The sequence below is a fragment of the Mobula birostris genome, chromosome 5 (genome assembly GCF_030028105.1).
Source record: "Mobula birostris isolate sMobBir1 chromosome 5, sMobBir1.hap1, whole genome shotgun sequence".
NCBI lineage: Eukaryota > Metazoa > Chordata > Chondrichthyes > Myliobatiformes > Myliobatidae > Mobula > Mobula birostris.
The window spans coordinates 33,310,937-33,321,832 of record NC_092374.1 but is presented as its reverse complement, the minus strand read 5'-3'; the positions used below and the strand labels follow the sequence as shown (position 1 = coordinate 33,321,832).

General features: G+C 39.5%; 1 protein-coding gene across 5 annotated transcripts in view; it reads left to right on the top strand.

Annotated features, from left to right (window-relative positions):
• Positions 1–29: 29 nt before the first annotated feature.
• Positions 30–10,896, top strand: part of tent2 (terminal nucleotidyltransferase 2) — a 52,757-nt gene continuing 41,890 nt past the window's right edge. For 4 of the 5 annotated variants that reach the window (XM_072257829.1, XM_072257827.1, XM_072257828.1 and 1 more), the window contains exons 1-3: positions 30–136; positions 7,115–7,246; positions 8,398–8,511. In XM_072257829.1, coding sequence (XP_072113930.1) covers positions 7,152–7,246; positions 8,398–8,511 — 209 coding nt within the window. In that variant the 5' untranslated portion in view covers positions 30–136; positions 7,115–7,151. Of the gene's footprint in view, positions 137–7,114; positions 7,297–8,397; positions 8,512–10,896 lie in introns of those variants that run through there. The other variant, XM_072257830.1, reaches the window with a different exon arrangement.

Genomic DNA, 10,896 nt, shown 5'->3' with positions numbered 1-10,896 from the left:
CAAGGCGATTTAACCTCTGACACGGAAGTAGAGAGGCTGAAAGAGTTGGATGGCTCTGACGTAAAGAAAAGATGAATCCGTGGAGAGGGACGAAGGCAGAAGGCCGGCGAGTGATTCAATAAGAACGCGTCAGTCGGTAAGGAACAAGTTGGGGCGTAAAGTGACATCCGTGGGCTCGCCTCGGCGGGGAGCCAGAGGTTGCGCGGCCTCGTTTCCAGCCGCCGGGCACCGTGAGCTCGCGAGGCTTTTTTTTAAAAAGAAATGGGAAGTTTTTTAAAAACTAGGATTTTGTTTTAAAAGTCACCGGCTCCGTCCGACAGAAACAAAATGGACGAAGCCCGCGGCACCTGTTAGTAGCCGATATCTGTGAGGTGAGGGGCTGGGCTGGGCTGTGTTGAGAACTCGCTGGGGGTGGAAGGAGGAAGGCGCGGGCCGACCTCAGCCCTGTGGACCCACCGCTCCTCACTGATAAAGTTGTTAAAACATGGTAGTTTTCTGAGGTGAAACTGTCCCCACACCCTCTTTGCACCCACTGTGTTCACGGAAGGCGACAATAGCTGCTATTCTTATAACATGGCAAATGGTCCTTTAAAACCAAACGAGAGCGAGAGACATGTGCAGTGTTATTCAGGTGGGAATCTGAAGTTTAATACAATATAAAATATTTAACAGGATGAGTAACATCAATGGGGAGAAATAGACCGAGGCTTTGAGATGCACGTCCTTTAGTCAATTATGAAACTGACGCCCTTCCACGATTAAACGAAAGTATCTTTTATGCTTAAAATAAGGAGGTGGTGGATTTTATTTCAGTGACTCACCGGGCTCTGCTACGATTGTGTTGCTCCCTGTTTGTAGCAAGTATTGAGTAGACTGGGATACAAAGGTATCAGAAAAATTGTGGACTGCTGACCATTCCATGGACCAGGTTATGACCCATTTAGCAGGCTGGATTCCATACACTGCAGGTAGATGACAAGGGGTTGTTCTCATTGTTAGAAACGAATAATTATCTATGCTTATATTTCAGGATGTCATGATGTGCTTGTAAGACAATTGAGAAATCAGTTTTAGAATGACAGTACTGTAAAAGATATTGGCAAACAATATCCCCGAGGAGATAGCAAGATTTGTTGAGATTTCTGATAATCATTCTCCAGTTGGGAGCATTTGTTTTAATGTAAGGGATTTTTTTTTTTGGTGTAAAGGGATGTGAAATCTTTCAAGCAGGAATCAAAGTTGTGATGAAGTGACCTGGGTTGGAGGAAAGTATTCCTGGAGTGTTGTCTAGGCACTACTTTTGTGTGTATGGAGTACTGTTTCAAATTTTGCAGATAATGAAAATTTTGGCAGTGTGCTGAACCTGATGTAGCAGACTGGTGGAATGACATAAAAATTTTACACAATCACAAAAGGATAACAGTATACCGGAAGGCTGTTTGAAACCATCTGGTTCCATTTGCCTCTGAGTTGCCTGTAGCCCAATATTTTGTTTCCTTTATTGTGTATTCTGTTTCCTTTAGAATGAATCTGCTGCCACTACCCTCTCTCGCAAAACTTCATGATTTTTAAAAATGAGAGCCAACAATTCCAGATATTCCAATCTATATAACCAAAATCCTTCCTTACAGGAATTGTTTTGGTAAGCTTCTTGTGCATCCTCCCTAAGGTTTGCAAATCTCTCCCAATTCTATGCCCAGAATTGGATATGATACTCCAATATGACCAGTTCAGCATTTTATGAAAGTGCATCTTGATGTCCGTGTTCTTTGACTTCAAGGCTCTATACATAGCCCAGCGTCCCTTTTGAACCTGCCCTGCCGTTTTAATAACTTAGGCACAATGATCTCCCAATCTTTCTGTTACATTTTAGAATTGAACCTTGTAGTTTATCTTGCCTTTCCTTTTTTCTCTCGTGGTTATCACAGCTTGCAAGTCAATTTCAGGGGCAGGGATTACTCACTCTGTTGCCAGGGACCGTCAGTGCTCTTGCTCTTGTCTGTAGATGGTTTAGCCCAGCCTAATTGGCTTCTATACTGAACCAGGTGAGTTTGAGCATGAGAAGAAGTTAGGACATATTGCAGGTATGTGGACTGGAACGACAAGGTCTGGTTTAGTGTTTCCTTTTATGAGGAAGGGTATTTGCCTTGTGTCTATCATGCAAAGATCTTGGTAAGTTTTTTTTTTGCAGTATTTACTTGGTTTTCACCAGATCTCTGGCATGTTGCAAGTCTTAGCTTTAAATTAAATGTTTTCAATTTCATCACTGGTTATTTAACTTTGCTGGTGCTGACAAGTTACCAACTTTTTTGTGGAGTGAATTGAAAATAGTGTGTACTTGCTAGGTTGTGCCATAGAATAATAATGTCTTAACGTGGTTCTGATGGGCAGGCACTTTAACTGACACTAGAGTCCCAAAATTGAGCATTCTCGTGGCAAGAAAATACCAGGTGAATAGAAGAAAAGATTGACGAATATTCTCCATGAATAACATCACCAGAAACTAGAGGAATTTCCATAGGAAGGCTCTTTTCTATTTTCATTAAAATTTAAAAAAGAATATAAAATGCTGAGAAGAAGCTTATCCTCTTGGAAGAATTTAGAACCACAGGACGTAGAAAAAGGAGTTCTTCATTTAAGACAGAACATGAAGAATTTGTTGCTCAGGGTACTCAATAGTAGCATTCAAAATGGGAGTGAGCACCCTTGGTTACATACGTCAGGAAGAATGTGACACTTCCCAAGCTGTTTTCCCATCTTGTTCAATACCTCGTGTAACAGTCTACAGAACACATTGCCTTCAGCTCTCATAACTGAAGCCAAAGCAAGCCCATCTCCACTCCAAAAGACCGTGAAAAAATAATTAAAATTTTAATCCCGTTGTGGCTATCAAGAATTTTAAATTACTTTTTTCCAAAAAAAATTTTCTGACACCAAATAACCATAAAGGTTTACTGATATCCATCACTTATGCAGTGTAATTGACTTTTTTCTACCTTTTGATCAAAGTGCTGTAAAATGCACACCTTTGATTGTCCTAGTTTCAGGACAGCAAGTTTTACTTTATTTGTTTTGGAGATACTGCACGGAGTAGGCCCTTCTGGCTCTGTGAGTCATGTGGACCCAGCAACCACTGACAAACCTGTTTAACTCTAACCTAATCACGGGAGAATTTACAATGGCCAGTTAAACTCTGATGGGAGGAAACCAAAGTACCTGGAGAAAACCTACACGTTCCACGGGGAGGACGTACAGAGATTCCTTACAGAACGGCGCCAGAATTGAACTCTGAACTCCAGGATGCTGCGAGCTGTAGTAGTGCTGTGCTAACCGCTATGCTACTGTATAAGTTAATCACGAACTGCTAGCCATTGCTTTTCATGGTGTCTTTGAGAAGTCATTTGCAGCGTCTTGGATTCTCATGACACCCCAACTGTTCATAATGTGCATTCTCTTGATACCGGTGCCTGTGCTAATGACAGATCATAAATGACGAACAAAGCAATTGAATTAAATCTTGGTCTCCAAATTATACCTCCTTTAATACCTTGTTGAAGTCAGCAATATAAACTCTAATATTAAACTTTTAATGAAGCTTCAGATCAGTAGCTAGCTGTTTTCTGATGGGTCTTTTGTCTCCATGACTCCATGATGCCTTTCTGTCACTCAGGAAGCACCTCAGAAGCATGATTGAATAATCCTTGACATTTTAGATTCTTGCCAATATCCAGGACAAGGTGTCCTTAAGAACATAAATAGGATCATTGCTGATCTAGCTTTCTGGTGGTTCCACTTCCTTGTCTATTTCCCCCCATAACCCTCAATTCCCCTATAAACCAAATTTGTATCTTGAATGTGGCTCAAGCTCCACAACACTCTGTAATAGAGAATTCCTAAGGTTCATGACTTTGCAAGAAGAAATTCCTTTTCATCTCCTGTCTTAAATGGAGAATATTTTTTTAAAAAATCTGTCATGGTTCTTGATTTTTTCCATGAGGGGAAGCAACCACTATATTTTATATTTAAAATGAAAACTTTTGTCTTTTATGCAAGACACTGGAAATTTCATACACCATTTCAACTAACCAGGTTCAGATTGTTTAGTCTATTGCCACATACACTGGATGCACTGAAATTCTTTGCTTGTGTGAGGCTCACTGAGTAAATAGTATTTATGGTAGTAATAAATGCACTGATGTGTGCAAAACCATACAGTCATGCAAAGGTTGTGATGCAAAATAAATGTCAAAGTGACAATAATAGATTTAATAACTGAGGTAGAATTAGGAGTCTGAAAATGTGGCAACACCATTGTAAAAGGGATATAAAAGTAGTGATGGATTCAGTAGTCTGATAAGTTGTTCTCGAGTGTGGTTCTCTGGGCTTGCAAGTTCCTAGATCTTATATATATTCTTTGTGTGTGTGGATGCCAAAGAATTTGAAGCTGCCAACCATCGTTACAGCTTTATTGATGAGGATAGATAGGGTTATATTCACGCTTTCATCCTGCTGGTGTTAAGAGCCTTGTGTTATTTGGACATAATGATACAAGCTTCACAATCTCTTTCCTGTATGCCATCTTATCACTGTTGATTAGGCCTATGACAGTGATATTATTGATGAACTTATAGATAGAGTTGGCCCTGTATCTAGCCATGGAGTGATGGGTACACAGGAAGTAGAATGGGGACTGAGCATGCAAAGGTGAGGTGTATCAGTGTTGAGAGTCAGAGTGGATAAAATGTTATGATCAATTCTTAGTGACTGATTTCTGCTGGTCAGGATGTCTAAAGCCAGTTGCAGGTAGGGGACCCCAAAGTGCAAGAGTTTAGAGATGAGCTTATTTGGTATTATGATGTTGAAGCTGAGTTGTATTCAATGGATCCTGACATTTGTGTTCATATTGTTGAGGTAACCCAAAGGTGAATGTAGTGCAAGGAAGATGGCAACTTCTGTTGACTTATTTTTCCTCCATAAATAGTGCAAGGGATCTACATTGTCTGGCACTGATGTGGGTCATTATCAATCTCTCAGACCACATTATGCTGATGTTAGAGCTACTGGTTGGTACAGGACACTTGATGCTTCCCGAGGACTGGAGTAATAGAGGTTTCATTGAAGCACATGGGAAATTAGATTGTTGAAGTGAGAGGTTGGAAGATATCAGTAAAAGTGATGGCCAGCTGATTGCACTTATTTCAGAACCTGTACTGGGACTTCATTTGGACTGAATGCTTTCTGTGAGTTTATCTTTGTGTAAGTAGGTTGGACTTTTGCTACTGAGATGTAAGGGCAGAGCCAACAGCAGATGAGGGGATGTGCCTTGTTGGAGCCTTGTTTGCCTTCTCAAAACGGGAATAAAAGGCATTGAACTCATCCGGTGGAGTTACTTCGTTGCCAGAGCCTGTGATGGTATTTGGGCCCCACCATGACTGCCTGATTGAAATGAGCTTCTAGCTTGCTCTAATGTTCTGTCCTGGAAATCTGTTCAATTCATTTTTTCCCCAAATCATTATTAATCTCTCCATTTACCATTGCTTTGTTTCTGTGCCATTAGTTTACTGCTGACCCCTGTTTCTTGCCCTTAGAAAATTTATTGATCTAAATCTCTTATAAATCAAATTTAGCGGTTTACAAAACTGAAGCCATCCCTGTCTTGGCTTTTGTCAGCTCCAGTAGGTTTTCGTTTGTAACTCAAAGTCAAGCTGAGATTAGTAAGTAGTCATTTTAGGTAGCCCTTATTTCAAATTTCAATACAAAGTTTTGGACTGGGAATCAAAGGATGTAGGATTTGTCTAGGAAATTGGCAGTGTGGTAAAAGATCAGTTATGATCATAATGAAGAAACAAATGCAAAGAGATTAATCCTGCTTGTGTTTCTTATTCTGTTCTTAACCATACATCTGGTTTGTGATCCAGGTTTTTGTCTTGCATGGGGAAACAATGTTCTGTCTGCTCCCAGACTGCAATCTTTCTCCTGAAATCTTTATATTGTGTTTTAATTCCCAAACACTCTTGACATTTCTGACCAAGTACTACTTATTCAGACTTCTGAAATCAGTTTTATTTTGAATTCCTACTAAATACCATATTCTCACAAAGTTCCAATTTTTGTTAATACAAAGAATTACAACAGAATTTTACGAAAACCATGCATAAACGGCAAAGACGGACAAACAAGCTGTGTGCAAAAGAAGAAAAAACTGCAAATAAAAAAAGCAGAGAACATGAAATGTAAGAAGTCTTTACGTGAGTTTGTAGATTGTAGAATCAGTTCAAAGTAGTGGTGATTGAAGTTATCCACTCTTTACAGGAATCTGATGGTTTAGGGTAATAACTGTTCCTGAACTTGGTGGTGTAGGTCCTAAGGCTTCTACATCTCCTACCCGGTGGTAGTAGCGAGAACAGGGCATGGCCTGGCTGGTGGAGTCTTTGATGGATGCTGCTTTCTTGTGGTTGTGCTCCATGAAAATGTATTCATTGGTGGTGAGGGCTTTGCCTGTGATGGACTGGGCTGTGTTCATCACTTTTGTAGCCTTTTTCATTCCTGGGTGTTGGTGTTTCCTTACTAGGTCGTGACGCAACTAGGTAGGATACTCTCCACTGTGCATCTATTTTTGCAAACTTCTAGGCAAGTAGAGGGACTGCTGTGTTTTGTGGTAACACTTATGTGCAAGACCCAGGACAGACCCTCTGATATCTAAATGTTCAAGTACTTTAGAGTTACTGACCCTCTTTACCTCCATTTCCCCCAATGAGAACTGGCTCTTTGACCTCTTCCTCCTGGAGTCGGTAATTGGTTGTTTGGTTTTTGCTGATGTTGAATCAGATGTGGTTATTGTGGTACCACTCAACCAGAGTTTCAGTCTCCCTCCATATGCCAATTCGTCACCACCTTTGACTCGGCCACAGCAATAATGTCATCAGCAAACTTAAGTATGGCATGGTGCTGTACTTAGCCGCACGGTAAGTGTAAAGTGAGTAGAGCCTAACTAAGGGTTACTGCCTTGTGATTTTAATTTGTTTTGTTTTCATTTCTATCCCCTTTATTTGCTTTTTTTGGCATAATATTTGATTAATGATGAATTCAGCAGTTTTATTCTTTTGTTTTCTAGGTGAAGAATTAAATGTTCACTTCAAGTAAAGGAGAGCATGTTCCCTAATTCCAATCTGGGTCGTCCACCCTTTTCTCCTGCCCTCTTTTCACAGCAACAGTTTATCAATGCTCATAACTTCAGGAATGCAACGTGAGTGCGGCAGGATTCCACTGATGGATCTTCTCATATTTTAATAGCCGGTGCACATATTTTAATTCCCTTATCGTATTTTATTACTTCGTCTGTATTTTACTTGTGAAATAGTTAGGAAAGCCACCTGAGTTTAATTACTTTAGGGCAGTGACATTAACTTATATTGGAAACTGCAAATCCTGTAGGTAATCAATATTGAAATTTGCAAAAGAGAGAGAATCTGCAGATGCTGGAAGTCCAAGCAGCACACACACAATACTGAAGGAACTTCGCAGGCCAGGCAGCATCTATTGAAAAAAGTGCAGTCAATGTCTTGGCCTGAAATGTCGACTGTACTTTTTTTCCATAGATGCTGCCTAGCCTGCCGAGTTCCTCTAGCATTTTGTGTGTGTTGCTTAAAATTCGCAGTATGTTGGTGAGCAAAATGCTCAAACTTCTGTTCAGTTATTTGGATGATCTTTATTTCGTATAAAGTATGACTCATTTTGAGAGTGCATGTATTGCCTGGACAGTTTTGAAAATAGTGCCTCATTTTGTTTGGCTACTGTCGGTGTGCCTTAGAACTCAGCATTGAGAGAAAAAACTGATTATTTAGTCAGCTTCTGCTTGATCTGAGTTGTTCCCCATCACATTTATAGTAGCAATATTCTGATTTATGAAAAAGAATCTAGCTGGTGTGATTCTCTGCCAGTCTAAAAGCACTTCTGATTAAAGCAGTTGCATTTAATTCTAATTTGTGTAGAAGTCGAACGTTCAGGACCAAAATAAGCCATTCAGTCAAATCATTCCATGTAGGAGTTTTAACTTCCTTTTTACATCCCTTCATTTTGTTTTGTTAGCATGCCGGTTTGTTCTCTCCTTTGTATGCAAATATAACCTTCATTGGAAGGACAGCAAGATGCTGGTTAATTCCCATTACTTTCCAACTAAAGACTTTTGTTTCTGAATTTCCTTTTGGTTTACTTCCTTAATATTGATGGGTCCTGGAAATACCCTTCAGGACAAAGGGGTACGTTCTCATAATGTCTACTCTATCAAAATCTCTTAACTTTTTGGGAGCTCTGTAGAGGTTTCAATATTTTTTTAAAATGTGTCAACAAATGCAAGTAATTTATCTAATTTAAAAAAATACATTTATTTATTTGCAGCCTTTCTGGTACCATCCTGGCGGGAGTCGTTGCTCCACAATCACCACGGGTGTGGCCCTTCAGTAATATGTGCCCTAACTTTTCACTGGCTCTACCCAGTAATCATGGCAGGAAGTAAGTTTTGTTCAGTATATCTTGTATTTTTTTAAAACTACTGTACCTCAATGAAAAGTACAGCCCTCGAAAGGATGATGAATTTTAAGATGAGGGGTTGTGAGGGAGGTTAGATCAGAGCAGTAGATTTATTATGGTAAATTCCTGAGAACATGTATTAGAGTCTGGATGTTAAGGGAGCTGAAGCATTACCAAGGGGTATTTTCAAGAGGACTTAGTGGATATTTTTGTATAATTTTCTACTGTGTTCCAGTTTTCCTTGGATGTTGGAGGATGTGAGAAAAGCTAATGTGGTACCAATGTTGAGAAGAAGAGTGAGGCAGCTTGATTTTGACGGCAGATTTTTTGTTTTATTGGGATGATATTAAATGCTATTTGAAAGGTATGAATTAGAGGAAGTAGCATGCCTTTTTTGAGTGGCAAGTCATGTGTGGCTATTTGCATTAGAAAATGTTGGGAAACTTGACCGTTCGGGGAGCATCTGTGAAGAAGGAAGTAGTGTTAATAATTCAGGGCAGTGATCTTCAATCAGAATGAGTTGATGTACTTGCTATAAATATTTTGAATAGTTAAGAATGAGGATTGGGGTGATTGAAATCTCTGATGTTTAATACTTGTAAAATCTATATAAAATACAAGGTCTTGTGATGGATTGGTCAGATAACTAATATTGGAATTGATGATGGATAAACTATTTTTGTCTGATTGTGTTAAAATCGACTATGTAGAAGGGAAATCTTAAGTCATAGAGTTGACTACACAGAAGAGTTTTTTTTCCGTCTAGTTTTACATCTCCTTGTCATGGAAACGGACTCCGCATGTCTACTCTATCTACTGTATTTCTCTCATAATTTTATATACTTCTATCATGTCACCTGGCAGCCTCCAGAGAAAATATACTCAGCCTATCCAATTTGTTCTGACAATACATGCCCTCTAAGCCAGGTAACATCTTGTGAATCTTTTCTGCACCCTGTCTAGCTTAATCATATCTCTCCTATAGTGTACAACCAGAACTGCACACAATACTCCAAGTGCAGCTTAATAAGCATTTTGTACAACTGTGACAGATGTCCCGACTCTTACACTCGGTGATTTAGCTGATGAAGGTGAGCCTGTTATGTATCTTCCCCACTACCACCATGCCTGTCCGTGTTACCATTTTCAGGGGAGCTCTGTAATTGAATCCCAAGGTCTTTCAGTTCAACTACAATCTCTGGGGCCCGACCATTCACTATGCACATCTTGGCCTAGTTTAACTTGCATAATGCATCTCTTTGCACTCGTCTGAGTTAAATTCCACCTCCCCTTCCCTGCTAGTTGATCTACAGTATATCTTTCATAGTCTGTTTTACCAGTTTCTGTCATCTACTTGTCATGTCATCTCATCCAAATCATCAGTACATGCAAGGAACAACAAAGGACTTAGCAGTGATTCTTGTAGCTTACCACTGGTCACAGCCTTCCAATCTGAAAACCAAACCTCCATTACCACTCTCTGATTCCTACCCACCAAGTCAATTTTGCATCCAATTTCTAACCTACCATGTAGGACCTTGTCAAAAACTTTACATGTGATGGCCACCACTTGCCCTTGTACATCCTATTGGTCACCTCTTCAATTAAAAAAAAACTCAGCCAAATTTGTGAGATGTAATTTTCCACACTCAAAGCCATTAATAATTTCCTATGAGGGATGACCAGATAAGGTTCTTAAATTTCAAGGGATTAAAGAGGGGTAGAGAGGGGGAAAAAAAATCATCCAGTGCATGATGGCCTTGAACTCACTAGAAGTCAGTAGAGATAGAGACTGTTGTTTTATTTTATGATGTATATGCTCTTAAAGTAACATCACATGGACCAATAGCTGGAAATTGGATGTCGCTGATTTTTTCTTTATCAAATTGCACAGAAATGATCACCTAAATACTCGCTAAAATAAAATCTGATTTCTGTGCCCAGCTTTTCATTTTATAGAGTATCTGCTTTTAGAATATTACAAATTAGATTGTTTTCTATAATACACAGCTGTTACCAGCCAAGTGTGGCAAATGATGAATTGTTGGCAACTTAAAAGAGCACTAGGAAAGAGTTGGGATATGGGGCAGTGTAGTATGGTTATTCTTTGTAAACAGCTTGTATGCTACTGTTACAATATTTACTGTGTCGTCTGTGCTGTAACTTTCAGTAGTGTAAAAGGGAAACAAACTTGATAAATTTCTTGTACTCCTATTCAATGTTCAAACTGATGATAAACACAATGGAGCGTTAACAGAAGACACAGGAGCAGATTAGAGCATTTAGCCCGTCAAATCTGTTATACCATTCCATCATGGTTGATTTATCAACCCCTTCAACCCCATTCTTCTGCCTTCTCCCTGTAAC